Raw genomic sequence first — 26,640 nt, forward strand, 5'->3', positions numbered from 1 at the left:
CCCAGGTTGATAAACTGATAATCTGTCAGTCTTATCAGCCTGGGTAAGAAGTAGATCAGATTGCTCTTTGTAAATTCACAAAATGAGATCTTCGAGCCTGCAACATGCTAGTTTCTGCGAACCTTAAGGCGTGGCCAACAGGGTTCCCTGGGGACCTCACCCCATTTGTCCATTCACAGCCCTCCAAAGACCCAGCTGTTCTTGTCAGTTATTTTGAAAACAGGTTTATTGAAATTCAGTTCTGTAAATTCACCTGTTTAAAACATACAGTTCAGTTCTTTGTAGTTTGTTGACACAGTTGAACAACAATCACCACAATCCATTTTAGAGAATTTTTATCACACCCAGAAGAAACCTGTACGCAAGAACAGTCACTTCCTGTTTTCTTTTTATTTTTAAGATTCTTACTTTTTAACTCCCAGCATTAGACTCAAGCATTGACACACATGCACAGCTAATGTGTTATGTAGTATTGTAGGTACACAGTTACCAGTGTGCTCACAGATGTCTTCACTCACTCTTTTTGTCTTGCATCCCATTCATTAAGAGAAAAACAGCCCAACAACATACCAAGCCTGCAGCTCCTCTGATGAAACATATTCATCAAGCTGCTAATTCTTGGGTGTTGATTGTGTACAGGGGACTTTGGAATGTTTAGTAGAGATTAGACCTTGTCATCACAATTCTGTTAGATCATAGCATCAGAGAATGTTGGAACTAGAAAGGAACTTAGAAATACCTAGACACATGAGACACGTGTTGACCAAATCATGGTCTAGACGAGATGATTTTAGATGGCTCATAGGTGAATGGTTTTTAATACTTATACATTTGTTGTGGCATGCATTAAGAAAGTGTGATTAGTGTTTGAAGCCTTTGTTTTGTGAATATCAATTATTGCTTACGTGAGTTAAAGAGCACTGTTAATGTATCTATATGTAATAAGTGGTGCATGAAATGGCAAAGATTATGAAGGTTGTGTGAAAATGACTGAAGTATAGGTGTTGTAGCCACGCGTTCCGGGAAACAAACTCACTCAGAAGGACAGTGCAGATAGTGGAATGCAGTTTATTACACCTGTGGGCCCAAGGCAGAGTCTGCTCTTGGCCAAGGACCCCGACCAGTTTTTGTGAAAACCTTATATACCCTAAGTGTATAAGGTTCTCTGAAACTAGTCTGAACAAAGGAAAAACAAAGATACGATCAAAGTTAACCCATGATTCATATGCCTTAAGCCTAGGCAAGTGGGCGATTATTATTGATAATAGGCTTGTGGTCATACCCCAATAAGCATAATAGAATGTATGATTCTATTTGGTTACACAGATAACTAGGGTATTCCTTTAGGCGGTGGAGAGCCCTGGGGCTCTTCCTTCTGGGGACCTGGTTTTCCAGTTGGTCTGTCATTTCCATAGATACTGGGCATATATCTGGGGACCTGGTTTTCCAGTTGGTATGTCATTTCCATAGATACTGGGCATAGAGCTCAAAGTCCACAGTCCAGCCCAAGATGGAGTCCTGCTTTCAAGATAGAGCCTGTTCTGTTTCCTCCTTCATAGGTAACGCTGATCTAGACTGAATCGTCTTATTTAGATGAAGAAACAGGTTTAGAAGATTTTGCCTGTGACTGAGGGCTTTTCTAACCTCCATTCAAGTTCTTCTTGCCCTCTAAGAAGGCATTTGCTGTTGTTTGCTCGCTCAGTTGTGCCCGACTCTTCTGCAACCCTGTGGACTACAGCCCGCCAGGCTCCTCTGTCCACGGGATTGCCCAGGCAAGGACACTGGAGTGGACTGCCATTCCTTCTCCGGGGACCTCCCTGACCCAAGCCTCGAACTCCTGCCTTCTGCCCTGAAAACCAGATTTATCAGCCCCATGAGTTTAGTTCTTTCCAGCATGCAGGCTGGCATGTGAGTCTGGGCTCACTGAGGTCACTCCTTTGATGTGTGTCTCAGCTCTCTGGCTCCGGTCCACTGTGTGTTCCTACCCTGCGTCCCCTCTGGGCGTGCCCATTGCGGGGTGGCTGAGGGCTCCATGACCTTCGTCTCCACCATGAGCTCCCTCATGGCCTACCGCAGAGGGTGTCTGCAGTGGTTTGATGGCTGCAGCATCCTTTGTTTACTGATCTGATGTGTGGGGCAGCATTTTTCTTTCACTTGGGATAAATGCCCGATGGAAAAGAAAACACTTCTTGTTGCTTCTCCAGGACCAAAGGCAGAAAATCATGGCCTGATTGGAAAATTGTTGTTAAAGAAGAATTTAAAGGGTTATTTTGGTTTTCTTTAACATCATGGCCCTTAATATTTACTTCCAGAAGACTAGTTGAGTGCTTGTTTACTGATTCTCCCAGAACTAGTTTTCTACCAAAACAACTGGTAGCGAGCCTTTTCCGCTTAAACAGTTACTGTTCTCAACTATCACATGAGAAATCTCATGCTGAGTTCTGGGTTTACACTGTGGGAAAAAGGAAGCAGCCAAAGGCACACCGTTTACCAAGGCTCTGGGTACGTGAGGTGAAGGGGCGAGATGACGCTGCCCCTTTCGTTCTGTCGGAAGCCACAGATGGATAATACCCAGCTGCTGCCTGCAGCCCGGGCGTGGTGGAGGGGGCCCTGGGCCGGCAGCTGTGACTCAGGAAGGAGGAGTGAGAGAGACCTTGGGGTCTCGGAGTTCCACTGAGGGAAAGCCAAGTCACAGCAGCTGCTGCCCCCAAGCTTCCAAATTTCCTGGGACGTGGTCAGATTTGGCTTTGGAGAGGAGGGCTTGTTTGCACTCTTGCTTCAGCCTGTGACTCTGGAGAGCCCTGACTTAATCTCCACCTGACTTCACTTGCCTTGGAAATGCCCACACACGTGTGTTTGCGTTTGTGTATTTGGTGTGTGTGTAGGGACTGAAGACGGAGCCCAGGAGGTGGTGAAGGAGATCTTAGAAGATGTGGTCGCGTCTGCGGTTAAAGGTGAGGACCCAGCGCCCGGCCTCTCCTCCCACTCCTTCACGCAAGTCCTCAGCCAGGGGCGTTAGTGGTGAGTGCACCATGGCCACCGCCCCCTGCACACCCACGGAAACTGGGTCGGCCCCTCTTTAATCCAGTGTTTGGAAGTCACCTGTGACTCGTGATGGGTTTCCCTCTCCCTTGGGTTGGGTTCAGGACGCACAGTCTGCCAGTGTTAGAGTTGGGTGCGCCACCGGAGACGCAGAGGTCCACGCCCTGCAGAGCCAGGTTTCCCCAGGAGTGGGTGGGGAGCCCTGAGGTGGTGACGTTTCCCACCTGGACAGTAACGTGTCCAGGGGACAGTCCCCATGTCAGCAGGTATCAGAGGCAGAGAAGCTCTGTTGGTTTTGTTCGATTTCATTCATAACTACCTCAGGTTTTGGTGTAGTTTCAGTGGAATTAGCCTTGTGTAGCTCAGAATGACTGTTAGATGATTTTTCCTTTTGTTTTTACCCCAACTCTTAGGTTAGTGGTCATGTGCTGAACACTGAGCTTCAGGGTCAGTAAGCCATTAACGAGTTGGGAAGTCAATTAGTGGTTTGTAATCCGTGTTTTTAAATGGGAGAGAATAAAACAAAAACAGGTACAAACTGAATGTCTCGCATGTAGTAGTGTTAAGCACTGTTCCATGAAACATGTTTCAGTGATTTATCTTTGTGCACACATGTATACTAAGTCCTGACTTTTAAAATGTATCTCTTTACAAGTGAGGGTCAAGGTCAAAGAGTTTTGACCGCTCAAAGCCCTGTCCTTTTATTAATTTAAGGTACCCCCAAACTATAGTCACAGATTTCATTGTTGGTTTAACTCTTTGTAGAAATGTCTTTAAAAATAAAATAATTTTATTTCATGCCTTTAGATTTTTCTTTCCTGGGGCCAATATATGAATATATGAAGTCCTTACATGGTGAACCTTGTCTGTCTTGCTCATACTGTATCCCCCAGCCCAGCCTAGAGCTTGGCGTATAGTAGGCACCTGATAAATATTTGTTGAATGTGGTTCAGAAACTATTTTTAAAGATTGTGCTACTGAATTGTTTGGTGTCCCTTAAACATATTAATACAGTCTACATGGTAAATTTCTTATAGAGTTTACCTGTTCTGCTAGTCTTCAGATATGCTTTCTTTGATTAAATGATGGAATCCATTTAATTCTGTGTCTTTTCCTTTTCCACATGGCTGCCAGGAAGCGCAGATCTCCTTTATTTTTTTCCTCCTGTGACTAAGGTTTCTGTAGCATCAGCCTCCCTTCATTTATGGGACTTGTGTTCTCTAACCCCTGCATTGGTAACCCATTCTGTGCATTTCTGTTTAGCTGCTTCTAATTATCTTCAGAAGTAGATAGGGGTGGACCAGGCTGTGACATTGCACATTTCTGGAGGTACCATTGACACAGACTACAGTGTAAAGTGACCTGGGAGTGGGGCTGTGGGTAACAGACACATAAAGCCAGAAAGGGAAAAAGCAGTAGCCTGAAGGTTATGTGAGTAACTTCTTGGGACTTCTCTGGTTAAGACAGCATGCTCCTAATGCAGGAGGTGCAGATTCGATCCCTGGTCAGGGAGCTAAAATCCCACATGCCTTATGGCCAGAAACGATGTTGGAATGAATTTAATAAAGACTTTAAAAATGGTCCACACCAAAAAAAACCTTAAAAAAAAACCAACTTCTTGGTGTCAGTCTATCTTTTAGGGTAAGTACTGACTTGATGATGATTTGTGCATTATATTTTAAGAAGCAGCACAAAAGCATGGGCTGACGGAGCCCGAGAGGGTCCTGAGTGAACTGGAGTGCCAGGAACGTGCCGCGCCCCCCGCAGCTGATGAAAACTCCCAGACCAACGGGATAGCGGACGACAGGCAGTCCTTGTCGTCAGCAGATAACCTGGTGCGTCGGTGATCTTCCCATCAGACTTGTTTCGATGTTTACTTTTCTGTAAGATGCGTAATTGTATCTCTGTCAGAAAAAGCCAGTGAAAACCAGTAAGCCCTGTTCAGCTATTTAGACACACCATCCTGTCCTGATATTCTGTGTGTTCTTGGAACATGCTAGTTAATGCTGGTGGTATGTAGCGTTGTTAAACCCTATTTATTCAGAACTTTTAAAAACTTAACATTTCTTGCCCTATTTCTTTTCTCTCAAAATGGTATACATTGATTATAGAAAGAAGAAGGGAAATATAGAGAAGGGAAAATAAGGAAGAAGAAGTCATCCATAATCTAACCCAGAGATAACATTTGTTAAGGTTTTCCTTACACTGTAGATTTTTCTCTCCCTCCCATGTTTAAACCACTTGAATGTAATAACATGATATACATGCTGTTTTGTAACCTGCTTTTCAGATTTAAGGCACATTATGAGCATCCTTTCAGGCACCCTTAAGTGTGTCTGCTATGATATTTCCTTAGATGGCTTTGTTGTTCTATTGAAAATGCTATATATAAACATTCAAAACAGGAAGAAATATGATCTGAACTTACCTCCTGAACTCACTCAGTCCCTACCTTTTCCCGTGTGTCTCAGCCGTTCAAATGATCACACACACACACAGGAGGCTTTTTATGGATTTCTTTTTCCTATTCATCACCCTGTTTCATGGAATTTTAGTTACTGATAAACTAGGTACCTGTTTGTGTACTGTATGTCTATCCACTTTATACATGAAAATAATAAGATTTTCTCTACAACTATTCCCTACTCCACCCACCCTGAACCAGTTGCCCTGTCTTAGTCTGTTTAGGCTGCTGTAATAGAATACTGTATACTGGGTACCTTATAAACAACAGAAATGTTATTTCTCACAGTTCTGGAGACCAGGAAGCTCAAGGTCAAGATATTGACAGTTTCAGTGTTTGGTGAGAGCCTGTTTCCTGGTTCATGGACAGCCGTCTTCTTACTCTGTCCTGGCAGAAGAGGCAAGGGAGCTCTCTGAGGCCTATTCAATAAGGGCGGTAGTCCCATCCGTGAAGGCTCCACCTCAAGACCTACTCACTGCCAAAGGCCCATCTCCGAATTCCATCGCATTAGGGAGTAGGTTTTGACATAAGAAATTCAGTGAGGGGCTCACAGACATCCAGTCTGTAGCGGTCCCCTTGGGGTTCTGTCATCCCCATTAAGGCACCGGTGGGGGGGTGATTTGGGAGATAGGGGTTGACGTGTATACACTATTGATTTGTGTATGAAGTTAGGTAACAGTGAGAACCTACTGGATAGCACAGGGCTCTGTGGGCACCTCAGTGGGAGGGGAATCCAAGAGAGGGGGTGTATGTACATGTATGGCTGATGCGCCTTGCTGTGCAGTGGAAGCTGACACCACCCGGCAAAACAGCTCTACTCCAGGAGGGAATTCTTCTAAAAGGAATGCACGTGTATAGGTGTGTGTGTGAATTCACACGTGGTGTTTGTTCACATATTAGACTGCAGCTTGCTTTGTTCCCTCAACACTTTTTATGGACATCTTTTCACATCAGTAGTATATATATGTCTGACTAATTTTTTAATGGCCGTGTGACATTCTATCATGGATTACCATAATCTATTTAACCAGTTCCCTATTAGGTTTTTTGATTATTTCAGTTTAATCACAGGAGACAGTTCTACAGTGAACATCCTTGTAGATAGATCTTATTCTTTTGTGACCTCATGGACTGTAGCCCACCAGGCTCCTCAGTCCTTGGGATTTCCCAGACAAGAACACTGGAGTGGATTGCCATTTCCTTCTCCAGGGGACCTTCCAGACCGAAGGATGGAATCCATGTCTCCTGCGTTGGCAGGCAGATTCTTTATTACTGAGCCACCTGAGAAACCCAACAGTATTCTTAGGAATATCTTTTTTACCCAGACGAATATAATTATCTGTATTCGTTTTGGGTTTTTTATGATTTAACCTTTGCTCATTTATCATTTTAAACCACTCACACCCACTTTTTGAAGAACAAGGAAGGAAGTTTTAGAATTGCCGTGACAACTCCCCCAGAAGCTCCTGTTTTGACATATTGTTTCCTCCCCCACATCCTTCACCTCCCCCAGTGAATAAATAATTTACATTTTCATGAGATAATTACATTTCTTATTTTTGAAAAGAGTCATCCTTTTGTTTGGACACTTTGATTTTTCTCATCTTTGTTCTAATCTTAGGAGTCGGATGCTCAAGGACATCCAGTGGCCGCCAGGTTCTCCCACATTCTGCAGAAGGATGCCTTCCTGGTGTTTCGCTCCCTGTGCAAGCTGTCCATGAAACCCCTTGGCGAAGGCCCCCCAGATCCAAAGTGAGCTGACAGCAGTTCTTGGCCGTCTATAATCCTGATGATCCAGGAGGATCTTAGGGGCGCCAAGAAACCCCACTGCCTTGTACCCTGGTTGGTGTAAATGCAGCAATTTACAGGATGGTTTTACAATGTTTTCAGGCTCATCAAGGTCCCACAGTCCTCTCATCATAGATTGTGTGCCCACCAACCAAGATTATTGGGCCCAATTTTGCTTTCCTTGGTTTATATACTAAAAAAAGTTGTTCGGTTGAATATTCACCCTCTTTCTCCTGACTGATGAATTTAATCTTCTGAAGGTGAGAGTCCCCCACCTGGATGCATACAGAACCTTAATTTCTTGCCCTGAATGGAAACTTCTGTTTTTGTGGATACAGATTTATGCCCCAGATTCAACCCAGAGAAGCCAGACCTTTAGAGTGAAGGATGTACCACAAGGAAGGTAGTGCTGTGGGGTGTCACAGCAGAAGTTTTGGAGCCACGGGGAGCTGCCTTCAGCCCTGGCTCACTTGAGACCACCTTCATGGCCGTAGGAGCTACTGAACCTCATCTGGAAAATAGGAATATGGGAAATCAACTCACAGGATCATTTACCTAAAATGATAGAATGACATCCTGAGCACAGGGCCCAGTACTTGATGATAGTTTATAGTCACTGTTACTGTCATTATTACTAGTTGATAATAACAGTCCTCTTCTGTTGAGAATATGATGACCATTAGGGGAGAGACTCATGAAGGTTTCCCTTTCTTTCCATCCCTGTGGGCAGGGATGGGAGCCTGAGGCAGGTGGATGAAGAGCCCTGTTCTCGCTGTCTCTAAACATAGAGCGGGACAGACAGTTTAGTCTCACATGATAGATGTGAAGTAATTGGTTCTATTAGATTAGTTGCAGAACCAGCTTTCCAGAATTGGTTGCACTTATTTTGCTCCTGCTGTATTTCCTGCTTTATGAGTGGGAGAGAGAAACAACAGTTGGCAGCGCTCATTCTCCCAAGGCCTGAGGGTTCTAAGAACCCACCTCATGCCAGCTGCCCTCCTTCTCTTGACATTTGAGGTGCTGTTGCTGATTCTTGACTCCCCGGCTTCTCAGAAAAATCCTCTCACTGATAAGAGGAGTGAGACCTTCTTAAGAAACGTCCTTTCTGAAATTTTACCTCTCAGCGCTGCCCTTGTTTTCCGTTTCCTTCACCAGGTCCCACGAGCTGCGCTCCAAGGTGGTCTCCCTGCAGCTCCTCCTGTCCGTGTTGCAGAACGCCGGCCCGGTCTTCAGGACTCATGAGATGTTCATCAACGCAATCAAGCAATACCTCTGTGTGGCGTTGTCCAAGAACGGCGTCTCTTCAGTGCCTGATGTCTTTGAGCTCTCTCTCGCTATTTTTCTTACTCTTCTTTCAAACTTTAAAATGCACCTGAAGATGCAAATAGAGGTATATATGGACTCCAAATTGACTTGTTTGGGGTTTGTTTTTTTTTTAAGTTGGATGACACTTTTATATGCTGTGTTAAATACTGGTGGAAATTACACAGTCTCCTTGCTGGCACCCCAGAGAACTTACTGAGCAAGAGAATTCCTTTTCATAAAAAGTTACTGCCCCCAAATCACATATGTGTGCTCACTCAGTCATGTTCAACTCTATGACCCCATGGGCTGTAGCCCGCCAGGCTCCTCTGTCCATGGAATCTTCCAGGCAAGAATACTGGAGTGGGTTGCCATTTTCCTACTCCAGGGGAACTACCCAACCCAGGGATCAAACCCACATGTCTTGCACTGACAGGCAGATTCTTTACCACTGCGCCTCCTGGGAAGCCCCAGATCTTGTATACCTTTTATTTTAACCAAAGGTTTAAATTGTGTGGTCTTTTGTTGGGCTCAGTCCCCCAGACATGTTTGTTTAGCCTATAAACTGTTTGAAATAACTTGAATTAGTATCCAGACTGAGAAGTCAGGGACTTCCCTGGTGATTCAGTGGCTAAGACTCCGAACTCCCAATGCAGGGGGCGCCTGGGTTCCATCCCTGGTCAGGGACCTAGATCACACGTGCCGTAACTAGGAGTTCAAATGCTGCAACGAAAGATCCCAAGTGCTGCAACTAAGACTTGGAGTAGCCAAAGAAAGAAAGAAATACATTTTTTTTTTAAAATCGGGAAACCCAATGCTCCATGAAAATCCATATTTCTGATTTCCTCTCAAAAACCCACAATCCCAGTTCTGCCTCTCCACGTGGCAACTCTTAGGCTTTTTCTCTGGAGCAACTGCTCGCTCTGATGGGGCCGTGTTCACTGTGGTTCTGCCCTCCTCACTTCCCACCAGGGCCGGTGTTCTGTGCTGGGCAGCCACCTGCACACACACCCACACCCACACCCTCCCACCCACACACACCCCTGGCCTCCCTCCTTGCTTTACTCATAGACTCTGCCTGCTCTTAAAGGCTTCAGGGGTTTTGAGCCCTAGTTTAAACTGTCTTTATCTTCTTCTTGCCATACAGGTCTTTTTCAAAGAGATTTTCCTGAACATTTTAGAAACATCGACAAGCTCTTTTGAGCACAGGTGGATGGTCATTCAGACCCTGACAAGGATCTGCGCAGGTACTTTCTCCTGGAGGGGGGGGCTCATCCTTTTGACTTGCCCAGAAACACCTGTGAGGCTTTCATTCTCCACAGTCCAGATGAAGACCTTGATCCCCTCCTTTTAGCATTGTAACGAAGTGCTGAAGAAATCATTCCCTTAAAGGCTGCTGCTCACCTAATGGCCAGACTGGTTTGCCCAGGACTTTCTGATCGTAGCACGGAAAATCCCATGTCCTGGGAAACCTCCTAATCCTGGAGAACGAGGGCACTTGTCACTGTACTACAAGCTGAACATGCTTATAAGTCACAGAGTCCCGGGTATGAGTGTCCTAACTCCTGATTGGGTGCTAAAGTAAATTTGCATTTCCCTCTACACCACCCAATTGTGTGACTATAAACTGAGCATCTATTTGTCATCAAAGTAACCTCATCAACGTTAGATGGCTTTAAGAATTGGATGAGGCAGTTGTTCTCCCTTTTTGATGAGGAAAGTAAGCTGTGAGAGTTTGAGTGAGCAGCCTGAGATTTCAGTGAGTGCCAGGGCAGGCCTAGAAGGAGAGCCTCCTGCATTTCTAGTCCTTCCGTCACACATTTCCTGACTGAGGTGTGTCCAGCCTGAGTTACTAATTCACTGGGATAACTTTTTGACCAAGGAATCTCGTTTAATAAGGAAACATAGCTGTTCTCTGTGTTCAGTCAGAATTTCTAACATCCGTGTGTTGTTTTCCAAGATGCCCAGTGTGTTGTAGATATTTATGTCAACTACGACTGTGATTTAAATGCTGCTAACATTTTTGAGCGCCTCGTAAACGATTTATCCAAAATCGCTCAGGGAAGAAGTGGACACGAGCTGGGAATGACACCTCTGCAGGTAAAACCACTGAGAATGTTCATTTATGTTTACAGTTCATTCATTTCAGTAACCGTTTGTAGAGCACCACCATGTGCTAGGCACTGTCCTTGGTTCTGGGGATACAGCGGTGAACAGAACACAGACAAACACGTCCATGTGCACAATTGCTGCGGTCCTGACACCTAAAAGCATACAAGAGGAAGTAAGCTGCAGGGAAGAATAAAGCAGGGATGACAGAGAAGGGCTGTTGGAGGTGAGGGTGGGGTGGTCAGGGTCATCTCCCTGAGAAAGTGACACTTGAGCTGAGACCTGTAGGAAGCGTGTTCACTCTGTCACCTTTCTATAGATTGTATGAACACAGGATCCCAGGCTAGAGTAAAGGCAAAGGAGATTGCTTCTTACTAGATCCCCTCACTATCCCCTCCCTACAAAGACAATAGGGTTTTTAACCTGAGGTCTCAAGAAATTGGTTGGAAGGTCTGTGAGCTACACATAGAGTTTTGGTATATGGGAATTTTTCTTCAACAAAGGTCTATAGTTGTCGTTAGATTGCCCAGGGAGATCCAGACCATCTTAGATGCTATTTTGAGTCTAAAATGTTTGCAGTTTTTAAAAGATGATCTGCAACTCACTTTCACATTCAGCTTTTTAGTTGAGAAGTGCTACTTTAAAAAAAAAAAAAAAAAAAGGTATTTTTATTTACCTGCAGAGTAAGCCTTAAGATGGAATGCTTTTTTGGGTATTCAGGGCATGATGGTGTCCACAGTCATTCATCTGCTACATAAGATAAGATTCTTTTTTTTCAGGGTCACTAGTTAAGACTCTCTCTTTTTTTAAAGTGTGTTTTAAATGTTTGGTTGGTTGTGGTGGTGGTGTTGTTTTAATTTATATAAGCAATGAATGAGAATTTCATTTTAAAAATCAAATAATACTCTTCACTTTAGGAAAGTACACATGCCATATTTTTGCAGGTAGGGAGTTTGTAATGAACACCTTAAAAGATGATCATGGTTTTTGCAGTGAGCCCTCAGTGTTTACGTCACCTGTTCCCTCTTCCTTGGGTCAGTAACTCCAAACGTCAGTGATTATCTCATATTGTCACAGAATTCCCAGAGCCCTCCAGACATCTGCACTTAATTTATCTGCTGAGTCTCTGTATTTGTCACTTTTGTCCTTTAGGAGCTCAGTCTCAGGAAGAAAGGCCTGGAATGCCTCGTGTCCATCCTCAAGTGCATGGTGGAGTGGAGCAAAGACCTGTATGTGAATCCCAACCACCAGACCAGCCTGGGTGAGAGACCCCCCACTTCACATACACACCTCCCACCTGCCACCACCCACCGTTCACAATAGGCTACTCAAAACTTTTGGAAAAAGCTATCCTGATATAGTTGTCTTAGAATTAGCAAAATACTTCAGTTTGGAAAATACCTAAAGTATTTTAAAGGTTCTGCTTTTTAATCCATCTGGAATTTGGGTGGGGGAGGTGGAGATAGTGTGAATTTGTGCTCTAACTTCATTTTTCCAAACAGAGAGCCATTTATTACAGCTTTTTTTAGTAGTCTTTCTTTCCCTCGCTGATTTGAAGTACCACCTTGATGGTATATCACATCTCTGTGTGTGCATAACTGTTTGTGAGTTTTCTGTTCTATTGATTTGTGTGTTCCTTCACCAGTCCCGTGCTTTTCAAATGCCTAGAGTTCTACAGTGAGTTCCAGTACCTGCTAGGACATGTTCTGTGTCTTGTGCATTTTTGCACTTTTATTCTTTCATGTGAATTTTAGCATGAACTTATCTTCCACAACCAAGTTGTTAAGTAAAGTAACTGCGATATCAAGGTTTTCATGAACTTGACAGCACAAAGCTTATTGCTACAGGTCTGGGAAACGGGACCGCACAGCCAGACCTCAGCTCAGCCGCACCTGCATCCCATCTGCTCATTTGGTTTCCTTTGCTTTTATGTCGTCGCAGGTCAGGAGAGGCCCATGGACCAGGAGGTGGGGGACCTGGCGAGGCGGAGCAGTGTGACGTCCATGGAGTCCACAGTGTCCTCAGGGACTCAGACAACCGTCCAGGATGACCCGGAGCAGTTTGAGGTCATCAAGCAACAGAAGGAGATGATTGAACACGGCATTGAGCTGTGAGTGTGGCTGTTGCTCTAGCTGAGTCTCTTGGGAACCTGGCATTGACTTCTGAAGATGAAATGCCTGTTACAGACGACCGGGACTGGTGCTTATGGTCAGGCCCGATCAGGTTGGGCTGAGTGCACACATGAGTGTGTGAGAGAGAAATCTGATAGCTTTGTGTGGTTAATGGCTTGTCTTTTTTGTCTTTCTTCCTAATTTAAAAAATTTAACCAGTTTAGAAAATGCAGAAAAGTATAAAGCAGGAATGTTAAAATCACTCATAAAGTTATTACCTAGAGGAAATCGCCATTGGTAACTATTATAAAAAACTTCAGCATACAGAAAAATTAACTCTTGCCTTATTAGTCTTATCTTTTTTTTTTCCCTGAACCACTTGAAAGTAATTTGTAGCCATCACTTTACTTAAGCTCTGCTGCTGCTGCTGCTAAGTCACTTCAGTCGTGTCCAGCTCTTAGCAACCCCGTGGACTGCAGCCCACCAGGCTCCTCCATCCATGGGATTTTCCAGGCAAGAGGACTGGAGTGGGTGCCATTGCCTTCTCTGTACTTAAGCTCTACATGGCTGAAAAATCGGGACCTTCTCCCGTATAATCACATCATCATCGTAGAATCATGAGTAAACATGGTTTCTTTCATCTTTTATGCACAGAAATGAATATATTCTCACATCCTGTCCAACTTTTGAATGGTTAATCAATTTTGTAAACTCAGTTTATTTTAAAAATTGATGTTACAGTACTCATTTATTGGATTGGCCAAAAAGTTCTCTTGCGTTTTTCTGTAACATCTGAGGGAAAAACCCAGACGGGATTTCTAGCCACCCCTCGGTGTGATTATTTCTACTCTCACCATCCCTTGCATCCCCCAGTGTGCTCTCCCAGCAGCTAAAGGAGTCTAGAAGCTTCCGGCAGCCTTGCCACCCGCTTCCTGCACGCACTCTAGTAGGTCTCCTGTGTCCTCCCCCAGCCCTCTCCAGCCTCCAGCCTCCTCCTCTGACCTCTTCATCCAGTACTCCCGGGTCTTCTGTGGATCTCGGTCCCTTGAATATCTCCAGCATTTAGCGCCGTTGCACCTCTGCTTGGGATATTCTTGGGTCTTTTTCACCCTTCAGGCTTGACAAAGCATCTCTTCCTCAAAGAGGCCCCCAGTAACCATACTCTCTGGACAGGTCCAAGGTCACCTCTGTCCCCACATAGCCTTTCTTCACAGCTCTTGCCACAGTTTGTGCTTCTGTATGAAGGTCAGTCCCCAGTGCATGGCGTGGTGAATAACAAGTTGAATTTATATAGCAGTTATATTTGCCTGCCTTTAATAGGAAATGCAGAAGTAACTACTCAAGGGCCATTGAAGGAAATCCCAGAGTACAGAGTCTAGGACTGTTTCAGTGGCTCTTATGGATGTCAGAAACCCAGGCTGCTTTTGTCTTTCTGCTTCACTATCCTGAATACAATTTTCGTCTTTACCATTGCCTCATGATTTAAAATGACTGCAGGAGCTCTGCTCATCACACATGTATTGTGGGGAAGAAGGGAAAAGAGCAAAAAACGTATACCACCAGCCCATCCCCCCCAGCCGCAGCTCAGTCAGTTTTGTTTCAGGATTCTTCCTAAAAGTACCCACACCAGTTCTCATCTCTCACTGGCCAGAACTTTATCACATTGCCATATTTTATCTAAGGGAGGCAGAGAAATGTGTATTTTATCCCAGATAGTTGTGTGCCCAGCTAAACAACTAGGTCTTATTAGTGTTAGAGAAGAAGAAAATGGATTTTTTGTGACAACCAGCAGATTCTGTTAGAGCTAGGTCAGAAATTAAAGGTGGAATTGAGAAAAGCTACCAGGACACACAGGACTTTCCGAGCTGATATGGGATGACTTGTTCATGGTGTTACTGTAATTTGCCTCAAATGCCAGCAGTTTCCATCCCCCAGAGTTTGGAATCAGCAACCTGTGTCCCATCTCTTGAAACAGATTCAACAAGAAACCCAAGAGAGGGATCCAGTATCTCCAGGAGCAGGGCATGCTGGGAACATCGGTGGAAGACATTGCCCAATTCCTGCACCAGGAGGAGCGTCTGGATTCTGTAAGACAGGGGGCTGGGCACATACTTGTGGGTTCTTTTTTGTGCCTCTAAGACCTTACTGGCTTTCACCTAGAGACTTGCCGACTCCTGAGTGCAGTGCCATTGTCTGCACTCCTGTTTACAGTGGTCCTATTTATCACTTTGGCTAGTGTTGCAAGAAGTTCTTCATAGGGAATAAACCAGCCGCCTGACAGGTGGTTGTTTATTTGGGGGGACAGTGTAGGAGCTAAGTGACCCTTGACTGCTAGAAATTGTTCTTTTGGGTGCTCACCTGCAGCTCATCTCCCTGTTGTGTGTCTTATCATTCCTCCATTTTTCAGTGCCTTCCTTCATGGCAGGACCAACTGAACCTGGAATGGTTGGGTGGGTGACCAGGCTTAGGGAGTGACCCAGCTTTTCTAGCAGCCCGGCCCATCCTAGGTATTTAGAGGCAGGACACTATGCTTCCCCTGTTTGAAGTGTCTTTCACTGGGTGTTCATATTTGGCAGTTTTTAGGTGTGAGTGAGTGTGTATGTTTCAGACCCAAGTAGGTGATTTTCTGGGAGAAAGCATGAAGTTCAACAAGGAGGTGATGTATGCCTATGTGGACCAGCTTGACTTCTGTGAAAAGGAGTTTGTCTCAGCCCTGCGGACATTTCTAGAAGGTTTCCGCCTACCTGGAGAAGCCCAGAAGATTGATCGGCTAATGGAAAAGTTTGCTGCAAGATACATAGAGTGCAACCAGGGGTGAGCACCGTGTTTAAGTCTCTCCCACACCATCTTTTTGCCATCCTCAGAGCATCAATCTTACTGTGGTTGGGGGTTCAGTTTAATCATTTTAAATCTGTGCCTAGCCACTGAGGTGTCTGTTCACTATGCATTAGCAGGCACTGTGCTGAGGCATTGTTTGTGGGTTTTGTTTTTTTTTTTTAACAACATTGTGTAAATTTAATGTCTACAACATTTGATACATTTATATATTGTATTATGGCTTCCCTGTGCCTTAGATGGTAAAGAATTTGCCTGCAATGCAGGAGATCTGGGTTTGATCCCTGGGGCAGGAAGATCCCATGGAGAAGGGAATGGTTACCCCCTCCAGTAGTCTTGCCTGGAAAATTCCATGGACAGAGGAGCCTGGCAGGCTACAGTCCATAGGGTCACAAAGAGTCAGACACACAACTAATTGACTAACGTAACAGGGTTGCCATGGTAGTGATGTAGTCCCTCTGTCATCTCATATTAACTATTTCTTTTTAGTTTTTGGAAGAATTAAGATCTAGTAGCATTGCTTTCGTGATATGAAAGGTTTAGCATATAAAAAAGTGAGTTTCTTTTCTTTGGTTCACATCTCTTCTGGTCTTTGTTTTTAAATTTTATTTATTTTTATTATTTACTCATTTTTTCTTAACTAGGTTTTTCTAGACTCTGGGTCATTAGTTATCGTTAAGTGGTGATGGAAGCGTCTGGGGAGCAGTCGGCCTGCTTTGCAGGAAGCTTGTCTCCCTGATCCCTGTTGCCACCGCCCAGCCTTGTCTCTGTCCATGTTCTCACATCTGAAATCTCTTCTTTTTTTTTTTAGGCAAACTTTGTTTGCTAGTGCTGACACTGCATATGTCCTAGCATATTCAATTATTATGCTCACTACAGATTTGCACAGCCCTCAGGTAACGTATTTTAATGACTTAAATACTACAATAGCTAAGTAAGTAACTATATTTGGGCCACTGATATCTCCTAAGTGGATTCTTCATTTTTTTTTTTTTAATTTCAGGTAAAAAATAAAATGACAAAAGAACAGTATATTAAAATGAATCGGGGTATCAATGATAGTAAAGATCTGCCTGAAGAATATCTCTCAAGCATCTATGAAGAGATCGAAGGCAAGAAAATTGCGATGAAAGAAACAAAAGAACACACAATTGCCACCAAATCTACTAAGCAGAGTAAGGTCTAATGGCAAATTATTTCTCAGTTCTAATGTTCAGGTGTATCAGAATGCATGATTAAGTTCCCTGGTGTTAGATTTAATTTGCATATCTAGCTATCTGAATAAGAAATGTGATTAAATTAGTTATTATGATTACATTGACACTCTCACAGTATCACTTAACTTCTTACTAGATTTGTAATTAGTTACAAGAGGGAATTTAAAATAATCTGAGAGCTAAATTACTCCCCAAAAATGTTTCTTAAAATTTTGCTGTAATACCGGTGGTGATTGTGTCAACCTTGATTAGACTTCTCCTACTTAGGACCCCTGCGAAGCTGTCAGTCTCATTGGTGAGGCAGCAGCGTGTCGACTGAGAGTGCAGGCTCTCTAGCCACACTGTCTGTATTCAGGTCCCAGCTCCACTGCTTGTTAGCTATGTGACCCTGGGCAAGTCACTTAATGATTCTGTGCCTCATTCCCCGTCAGTGAAATGGCAGTGACACTTGTTTCAGGCTCAGGAAGTGGCCCTCGTGAGGAGGATTTGTGAATTAACAGTTGTGAACCTTTTGAAACAGAGCAAGCACTTGGTGAGTGTCAGCCGCTGTTCGCTCGCACTTCTTCGCAGGTGTCGCTAGTGAAAAGCAGCGCCGGCTGCTCTACAACCTGGAGATGGAGCAGATGGCTAAGACAGCCAAGGCTCTGATGGAGGCCGTGAGCCACGCCAAAGCCCCGTTTACCAGCGCCACCCACTTGGACCACGTCCGGCCAATGTTCAAAGTGAGTGTACGGAGAAATTAAGACACGGCTGAACCTGATTCTAGAGTTGATCAGCCAGAAGCTCGCCAGCGAGTTTATAATGGTGAAGAGATTGGGGAGGGGAAAGGCCATGTCTAGTGTTTCTTTCTGAAGTAACTAACGCAGGTCCTTCCTGGAAGCCCCGTGGTGTTGCTGGGGATGCGTCGGCATGGGCTCGACAGTCAGAGCATCTAGTTTAAGCCCTGCCTTTGCCACTTTGTTGCTCTGGGACTTGGATCAGGTTATTTAGCCTCTCTCTGTTCATCATCTGTGAAATGGGTCCCGCAGCTGGGGGGATTGAATGAATTAATTATTCAGGTAAAAGAGACAGTTTTATTGTGATATCTCATCTCAGTGGCCTCAGGGTTAGCCCATAAGAAGGCATTAGGTAGAAGTAAAAGACATATCCTTGGGACTTCCCTGGTGGTCCAGTGGTTGAGACTTCACGCTCCCACTGCAGGGGGCACGGGTTCAGTCCCCAGTAGGGGAACTAAGACACCACATGCCAGTTGGTGCAGCCTAAAACAAACAAAAAAGACAATATCCTAAGTTCTTTGTTTTTTAAATATCTCGACAAGGTACATGTTCTAAATATATAGCACTCGTGTTTTCTCTTAAGTTTTTAAAGTAACTGCTGGTATCCTATTGATCACTTCTAGATTTGTGTGTGCTTTTATTTTCAGGGTATTCACAAGAAAGTTAGAGGAAAAGTAAACTCTTAGTAATATGAATCAGGAAGCTTTCAATAAGCTAAGTTGATAGAACCCAAGTTGCCTATAGATTTTACTTTGCATGCCAACCTCTGATTGGCAGTAGATGCCTGCTGCACTGTGTAAAGGATTCTCCAGCCCAATTAGACTGAGCCGGGAGTGGGATATCTCTGATGGGTCAGTGATGTCTGCCATGAGTACAGGTAAACGTGGTGGCATAGTAGCCATATACGTGCCACCCTTCCTTTAGAACTGTGCGTTTAGTAAATGGCTTGCTATAGTGATGGCTTTGACCCTGGTTTAGGAGGAATTTTTATTTCGTGTTGTGAATGAATCAGAGTAGCCGTGAACTTGACATACTGGCTGTGCTTGTAACTAACGGTGTGGCCTCTAAGTGCTTTTCCACACTGAGATTCCAGACGTTTTCCAAACCTTCCTCCTTTGGTAGCTGGTGTGGACACCGCTGTTGGCAGCCTATAGCATCGGACTGCAGAACTGTGACGACACTGAGGTGGCCTCGCTGTGTTTGGAAGGCATCCGGTGTGCGATCCGGATTGCCTGCATCTTTGGAATGCAGGTGGGTGTACGTTAGCACAGCTCCAGAGAGGCTGGTGGGCTGTGTACTTCAGGATTTGGCAAAATTTACAGACGATCAGATATTTTCAATTAGCTGAAAACTTCTCAGCAGACACCTTACTCATGCCCACTGAGAGGAAGATGACAGATTTGTGCTGGCAACGGCCTGATTGGGGGAAGAATTGGCAATTTGGATTAAAAACCCTTTTTGAAGGTAGGTGGGTGTCCAAACTACTTAATTGGACTTGACAAAACAGCCTTCCTATCCATCTGGCTAGGTGCCTGGTGCTGGAAATAGTGTTTTTCCTTTTAAAACCAGCTTATTATTTTCATTTCCCTTATTTCCAGGTCTTCTCTGGGAGAAATAAGTAGTTCAGTGGAAAATGAATGTGTCTGTAAATCTTTTGTGTCTTGAAAAATTCAAGCAAATAAGCAAAATACAATTGTAAACTCTTATGAAATCAGGAAGTTGTCAGTTTCATATATCCTAAATAGCTAAGAATTTGTACCCATCTATTTCAAAAACCTCAGTCTTCTGTTCCCATGTATCTTACAGATAGACGTTTTCTTTTGTACCAAGACCCTAGGCTTTGATGTAGACAGTCTGGGTTTCACACCTCGCCTCTGCTGCTTCTCTAGCCTAATGTTGATCTAGCTACCTCCTCCCTGAGTCACCCTTTATTTCCTCATTTGCGAACTTGAGATAATAGACCAGCCTGCAGGACTGTTGTAGAAATCAGCGTTTACCCGACAGTCTTAGCGTTCAGCAGACGGCTCTGTCAGTGGCAGAGGAGAGGCTAGTCCTCAGCCGTGCAGTGAGGTGTTTGGGCAGCGGGAGGGCAGAGGCGTGGAGTACCTGGCGTGGCCCAGGTGTGTGAATGTGCGCAGAACCTGTCCGCACGCGCGCGGGAGGCAGCAGAGGAACCAGTGCCCAGCCCTCCGATGCGAAACCCGTCTCACCCAGGTCGGGATCTCAGCGTCCCCTCTCTGCTTCCCTTGCAGCTGGAACGAGATGCCTATGTCCAGGCCCTTGCACGCTTCTCCCTGCTGACGGCCAGCTCCAGCATCACGGAGATGAAGCAGAAGAACATTGACACCATAAAGACGCTCATCACCGTGGCTCACACTGATGGCAACTACCTCGGGAACTCCTGGCACGAGGTGAGCGTCTCTTGACAGCCCGGTGGTCGCCTTTTCTCAGTGAGGGTGAGCCCCCGCTTTCCTTCAGTTCAGAGTCCGTCTCTTTTGGGTCGACTCTGTTCCTCGGCAGTCAAGCCTCGCTTTAACTCTGGGTGTTGTCTTACTCTCTGTGTTTCCCGTGTATCAGAAAGTCAGCCTCCCTGGGGCTGTGGCAAGGGAAATACCTCAGACCCGCCACCTTGCCAGGTGCCCCCAACACCATCGCCAGTGTCTGTGCAGAGCACCCCTCTGTCGTAGCTGCTTTCTTCCCACATCAGCGCCTCTTCCCCAAGTCCTCATGCCCCTCCTGAGAGCTCTTACTGCAGGGAGTGGATTTAAAACAAAGCCCAGAGCCTGATTTCTCTCCCAAATGTAGCAGAAAGGACATGGTCAGCATCTAATGTGAGCCATGAAGAAGATTGCCAGCAGTTCACTTTTTTTTTTAAACTAAACCATGTTCTAAGAGTTTCATCTAAGGAAATAAATTACCATGTGTAGAGACACGTGTTTGAAAATTGAAAGGTCATGCATCGGAATTTTAGTTGTTCTAGGGAGAGATTAGATGAAGGACAGCCTAGACTGTCCCATCAATGAGAGAGTGATCTTTAAAAATAAAAGTGTGGTGTGCCACTCCTTCAGAGAAGGCAGGGGCGCCCCACTCCAGTCCTCTCGCCTGGAAAATCCCAGGGACGGGGGAGCCTGGTGGGCTGCAGTCCATGGGGTCGCTAAGAGTCGGGCACAACGGAGCGACTTCACTTTCACTTTTCACTTTCATGCACTGGAGAAGGCAGTGGCAACCCACTCCAGTGTTCTTGCCTGGAGAATCCCAGGGACGGGGGAGCCTGGTGGGCTTCCGTTCATGGGGTCTCACAGAGTCAGACACGACTGAAGCGACTTAGCAGCAGCAGCAGCAGTACCACTCCTTAGGTTATATGGACATTTAAAATGAAGTTGCTCAGGGGGCTTCCCTGGCATCCAGTGGTTAGGACTTTACCTTCCAATGCAGGGGGCGTAGGTTTGACCTCTGCTCAGGGAGCCAGGATCCCACGTGCCTCTTGGCCAAAAAACAAAATACAAAGCAGAAGCAATATTGTAACGATTCAGTGAAGACTTTAAAAACCGTCCACATCAGAAAAAAACCTTTAAAAGAGAAAAGATAATGTTTCTGAAAGGAGTGACAGCCAGCATTACATGCTCCCGGATGGATACACACGATACCACTTAAGAAATGTTTTTTCCTCAAACTCCAGCCTGAGTCAGTTCAAGCCTCCACTGCTTATGTAAAGGAAAAGTAGGGGATGGAGGAGCTTGGTAAATGGTGTCATGAGAACACAGCCTGCAAACTCTGGGATACGACAGACTCAGCAAATGACCAGGTTCTTCAACAGATAAGTTGGAAGAAAAATAGTAGAGGGGTGAGGGATGGAAGGGAACATACAGAGAGAAGCCTCTTTCTGTAAGAAACTTCAGAGAAAAACCGATAAAGATGCTGTTGAAGACTGTCTTTAATACTTTGATCACAGTGTATTAAATTTAAAAATCACTATATAAACATGCTGTGGCATCATCCTTCATGCCAGGCATACACAGAAAATGAGACTTGAAAAGGTAAACATGTTAGCATCCTCTCTGTGTGATAGAATTACGGAGACGATTTATTTTTTCTTTTTCCTTCAGTTATACTTTCTAATTTCTCTCCCGCCTGAAGGTACTGCTTTTTGTTTCAGAGGGAATACTATGTAAGAGTAGAGCAGAGGCTCGGGTGTGGAGAGCAGTGGGGCTGTGACGACCTGGGAAGGAAATTGCTGTCAGCCTCCTGCTGCCACGGGCATCACACAGTTCACGGGAGGGCCCGGGGCCAGACAGCTGGTCTGGGTGTCTGCCTCTTCTGCCTGTAGGACGTGGCAAGTTACTTAGTCTTTGATCCTGATCTTCCTCCTCTGTGCAAATTCCAGAGGGTTGTTGTGAGAAGGAAAGGAATTAACATGTGGAAAATGGATTAGAACTGAATTTGGCAAGAAGAGAAGGAAGTGGCAGCCCAGTCCAGTATTCTTGAGGAGAAGCCCATGGACAGAGGAGCCTGGTGGGCTACAGTCCACCAGGGTCGCAGAGAGTCGGTCATGACTGAAGTGACTTAGCACGTACAGGAGCTCAGTAGCTCTTAGCTGTTACCACCATCATCATCGTGGCACACACCTCGGTCATTTCTCACCCCTTCGTTCTTTTCTCTGTCACCACTCTGAAGTATTCCATGTTAGAAAACATGGGAGGGGTGGGTAGGTTGTCATTGTTTTGAGTTGTGTGCTTTATTAGTAAGTTATTTTCTGTTTCCTGAGGAATCAGTGTACTAGTGAATCAGCAGATAGCTGCGCTCTCCCCTAGAACTTTCTTTTTCTTTTACCCGAGAGATACAGTAATGTGGAGCCCCTGCCAGTTGCCGAGTGCACAGCGGCATTTGGAGATGTTAAAAATGAATCAGCCAAAAAATCCATCACCAATCTGATGCTCAGACACTCTGAGAAATCATGTTGGAGTCAGTGAATCCTTGGCCACAGGCGTTACAGACATACAAATCCCAGCTTCTGGAAAAGGGAGGTCATTAGCAGTTTACTAGTAATAATTTAATAGTATGCCATGTGGACTCTCTGGTTGATTCAAGTGCCTGTCTTAGTCAAGGGGAAGGCAGTTTCTAAGTGGAAATCCTCAGCAGTGCTCCGTGGTATAGTGGAGTCCCACACTCTGGGACTGGGTTATAAGGTCACCATGGAAAGCGAAACTCAGCCATAGTCAGAAGTCCCCATGGAAATTCCTCAGGAAGGGTTTACCTGGAGACGTATGTGCTGTCCCCCCTTAAGCTTCAAGCAGCCAGTTTTTGCTGCAGTAGAAGTTGGCGGAGCGCACGTAACACGCTCAGGCCTGAGGAACAGCCGATCCTGTCGTGGGCTGTCGCTCTGAGGGGAGGAGTGGGAGGGAGGCAGGGGTGGCTGAGGGGGGAGGGCGAGCGGCAGGGCGACGAATCCCCCACTCTGATCGGATGCTTTGTCTTTATGGAGTGCTTATTTAAATTTGCATAAGCGGACATCTACCTCGCCTGACTCTGTTGTACCAATTTTTCTTTTGCTCATTTTCTCTTTCCCTTTTTATTAGTTTAAAAAATAAAGTAGTGAGGTCTGTCTGCCAGACCCACACTCAGGGGGTTGCCTAGCCCGAAGTAGGGAAGCCAGCCTGAGTCTCTCAGAGGTTATCCTCTCCTGAAAGGACCCCCTCTCGTGTTTCAGAGAACTCTGTAATGACTGAGTCAAGAGGCACTGCCCTTTTCGGCCGGTGAGGCGGGAACTCATCTCTTCATGCCCTCTGTCCTCAGATCTTGAAGTGCATCAGCCAGCTGGAGCTGGCTCAGCTGATAGGAACCGGCGTGAAGACCCGCTACCTGTCTGGCTCCGGGCGTGAGAGGGAAGGGAGCCTGAAGGGCCACACGCTGGCGGGAGAAGAGTTCATGGGCCTCGGCCTCGGTAAGGCACCAGGCCCCCCAGCCGGCTGCCACGGCGTCACCAGTTCACGGCACGAAGCTCTTGTCTCATCAGGGCCGTGGATCACCTGTTCTCACGTGCCAGCTGACGGGGTGTCTGTTAACGGGGTGGAAGTGCTGCCTCAGCTCTCTCAGCTGTGATTAAACTGTCGAGTAAATGCTAATTTTATCGACATCAGCAGGGTGCATTACTTTTCTTTTGTGCATATAAGTATGTTGGGGGGTGGGAAGCCATCTGGTGTTCTAGGAGTGGGTGAGCATATCTTTAGATTTCGACTAGATTCAACCTCTCTGCCCTGTTCATTTGGGAGGCTTATATTAATAGGTATTCTTGTGAAAGTAGGATTATTTCTGGTGATACATTAAACTGAGAGACTCTCTTGTCAGTGATATAATAACAACAGTAAAAAAGGGCAGACGTGCCAGGCCACATTCTGAGCTCTCAGTTTGTATATTTTAATTCATTTAATCTTTGTAACAACTCAGTGAGATTGAGGCTATTATCCCCATCTTGTAAATGAGAAGACTGAGGCACGAGGGGTGAAATGTTACGAACAAGGTGCCGTTTGGAGGAAGTAGCAGAGGTAAGTTTCAAACCCAGGCCGTCCGATGCAGAGGGCAAGCTCCTAGGTCCCACGTAGCGCTGGTTGGAGTAGTTCAGTTAAAAGTACAGACTCCGAACACGGGGAAGGGTAACAGCACCTGCTTCTCGGGGTGTACGTCAGAATGACTGAAGTGCAATCCTGGAGAACGCCTCAGATCTTCAGCAGTTTTAAACCATTACATGTTCTGGGAGCTCTGAGTTAGTATCAATCAACTTGAATCTGTTTTCCTAAACATGGACTTTTAATGCTATAAAAAACACAGACGACTGTTAGGACAGGGAGATGGATGGTGAAGGAGGAGAGAGAGCTTGTATAAGAACGCATTCTAAATGCAGAAATGCCAAAACTTGAGTTAGTTTTATTCTGCCATCATTGGAGGGTAGTTTTTTTTTTTTCACTTGCAAACCAATCTCACAGTCTCTTGCCTGTGCACGTTGATGTCACAGGATACTTGGTTCTCTTCACTTGACTGTTTCAGAAGCACTGTTGCTTTCGTGCGCTGTGTTTCAGGTAATTTGGTGAGCGGCGGAGTGGACAAGAGACAGATGGCCAGCCTCCAGGAGTCGGTCGGCGAGACCAGCTCTCAGAGCGTGGTGGTGGCTGTAGACAGGTAGCGAGTTTGCTCTCCATTGAAGCTGGGCCACTGAGTGCCTTGGCGCCTTCCGTGTGGCCGCTGGCTGTGAAGGGCCCTAATTTGTCTGACTGCTGTGTTGGCGCCCCAGACCACTCAAACTCAGAAAGAGTCAAAGCGCATGTGGCCCACAGCCGCCAATTACCTTCACACTCATTTGGAGTTTGATCTTGAGCTGCCATAACCTTTTTAAAAACTATATTTTGGGGAATTCCTTGGCAATCCAGCAGTTGGGGCCCTACGCCCTCCCTGCCTAGGGTCTGGGTTCAGTCCCCACTTGGGGAACTAAAATCCCACAAGCCACGCAGCACTGCCAATAAATAAAATTAAAGCTTTAACTTTCTGACCAAATTATGTCAAAAACAAGAGTTTTTGTTTGTGCTAATGTTTTATATTTCCTTAGTTTGGAAGTTACTTTTTAAAAAATTTCGAAAAGAGTGTTGGATTTAAAGCCTACCCATAAGTGAGAGTTGGCCAAGTTGGCGTTTCTATTTCTTTTTCTTCACAGCCTTTCAGTTGTTTCTGTTTACTTAAAACTTGACCTAAGCATCCAGGAGAAATACAGATATTCTCATTTAAAGATATTCATTATGTTGTTGTTTACTTGCTAAGTCATGTCCGGCTCTCTTGCATCCACCTGGCCTGTAGCCCACCAGGTTCCCCGTCCATGGGATTTCCCAAGCAAGAACACTAGAGTCGGTTGCCGTTTCCATACTAGGGCTTAAAATAGGAATTTTCTTAAAAGTCAACAAACTCCTGAAAATTGCCAATGAATGATCATATACATTAAATATAAATAATTTCAGATAATAGCAGTATAGAATTTGTGACATCATTTATATTGCTGTCAGAACAATTTTCTTATATTTTAAACTCTTTGTTAGCATGTTTTGATCATCTTCCTCCTGTTGCTTTTCTCCTTCTCTCCAATAGAAATACTGTCTGCGACACACTTCTGTTGAGTTTTCCCCACTTTTTCCTCTTAGGTTTGGGCTAATAGAACAAAATGTTTGTTCCACTATTAACTGCACATCTCTCCCCTGTTTCTCTGCCTTAGCCGGATGGTGGACAATAGAAGCTTGTCTAGCACCTGTGTGCTGTTACATTTCTTAAATTGAGACATAATTCATATATCTTAAGACTTACTCTTCTAAAATGTACATACAGTCAGTGGTTTTTAGTATATGCAGAGTTGTGCAGCCATCTGATTTCAGAGCTTTTTCGTCATCCCATTAAGAAGCCCCACATTTTTTAGAAGTCACTCCCCAGTTCTGTAAACACTAGTACACTTCCTGCCTGTGTAGATCTGCTGAATCTGGACATTGTTTGAATTGTTTTATTTTCCCCTTTCAAGTATATCTTTTTCCCCCATGATTTTGGGGCTCTTTTGTTCATTGCTAAGTCCTGTCCAACTCTTCAAGACCCCATGGGCTGTAGCATCCTCTGTCCATAAGCATTCTCCTGACGAATACTGGAGTGGGTTGCCACTTCCTTCTCCAGGAGATATTTCCAGCCCAGGGATCAAACCAGGTCTCTTGCATTGCAGGGGGACTCTTTACCACTGAGCCACCAGAGCGCCCCTCTGTTGGTAAACATATATGTACAGTTATTGGGTCTTCTTCACATATTAAGTCATTTATTATTGTAAAGTACTCTTTGTTTCTAGTAATGACTCCAGTTTTAAGTCTGTATTGTCTGATATCAGTACGGCTACTCTTGTTTTCTTTTTGTTCACTGTTTGCATGTGGTACTTTTTTCATACTTTTACTTTCAGCCTATTCGGATCTAAATCTAAAGAGAGA

At 45.0% G+C, this 26,640-nt stretch overlaps 1 protein-coding gene across 4 annotated transcripts in view; it reads left to right on the top strand.

Annotated features, from left to right (window-relative positions):
- Positions 1 to 26,640, top strand: part of ARFGEF2 (ARF guanine nucleotide exchange factor 2) — an 81,406-nt gene that overhangs the window by 26,077 nt on the left and 28,689 nt on the right. For 2 of the 4 annotated variants that reach the window (XM_070472738.1, XM_020906206.2), the window contains exons 7-23: positions 2,886 to 2,954; positions 4,726 to 4,877; positions 7,128 to 7,258; positions 8,450 to 8,684; positions 9,744 to 9,843; positions 10,557 to 10,696; positions 11,858 to 11,966; positions 12,647 to 12,815; positions 14,792 to 14,903; positions 15,425 to 15,630; positions 16,463 to 16,547; positions 16,655 to 16,826; positions 17,439 to 17,590; positions 18,767 to 18,895; positions 19,897 to 20,055; positions 23,438 to 23,585; positions 24,718 to 24,817. In XM_070472738.1, the coding sequence (XP_070328839.1) occupies positions 2,886 to 2,954; positions 4,726 to 4,877; positions 7,128 to 7,258; positions 8,450 to 8,684; positions 9,744 to 9,843; positions 10,557 to 10,696; positions 11,858 to 11,966; positions 12,647 to 12,815; positions 14,792 to 14,903; positions 15,425 to 15,630; positions 16,463 to 16,547; positions 16,655 to 16,826; positions 17,439 to 17,590; positions 18,767 to 18,895; positions 19,897 to 20,055; positions 23,438 to 23,585; positions 24,718 to 24,817 (2,368 nt within the window). Of the gene's footprint in view, positions 1 to 719; positions 806 to 2,885; positions 3,022 to 4,725; positions 4,878 to 7,127; positions 7,259 to 8,449; positions 8,685 to 9,743; positions 9,844 to 10,556; positions 10,697 to 11,857; positions 11,967 to 12,646; positions 12,816 to 14,791; positions 14,904 to 15,424; positions 15,631 to 16,462; positions 16,548 to 16,654; positions 16,827 to 17,438; positions 17,591 to 18,766; positions 18,896 to 19,896; positions 20,056 to 23,437; positions 23,586 to 24,717; positions 24,818 to 26,640 lie in introns of those variants that run through there. The other 2 variants (XM_070472740.1, XM_070472739.1) reach the window with 2 other exon arrangements.

The sequence above is a fragment of the Odocoileus virginianus genome, chromosome 9 (assembly GCF_023699985.2).
Source record: "Odocoileus virginianus isolate 20LAN1187 ecotype Illinois chromosome 9, Ovbor_1.2, whole genome shotgun sequence".
NCBI classification, from domain to species: Eukaryota; Metazoa; Chordata; class Mammalia; order Artiodactyla; family Cervidae; genus Odocoileus; species Odocoileus virginianus.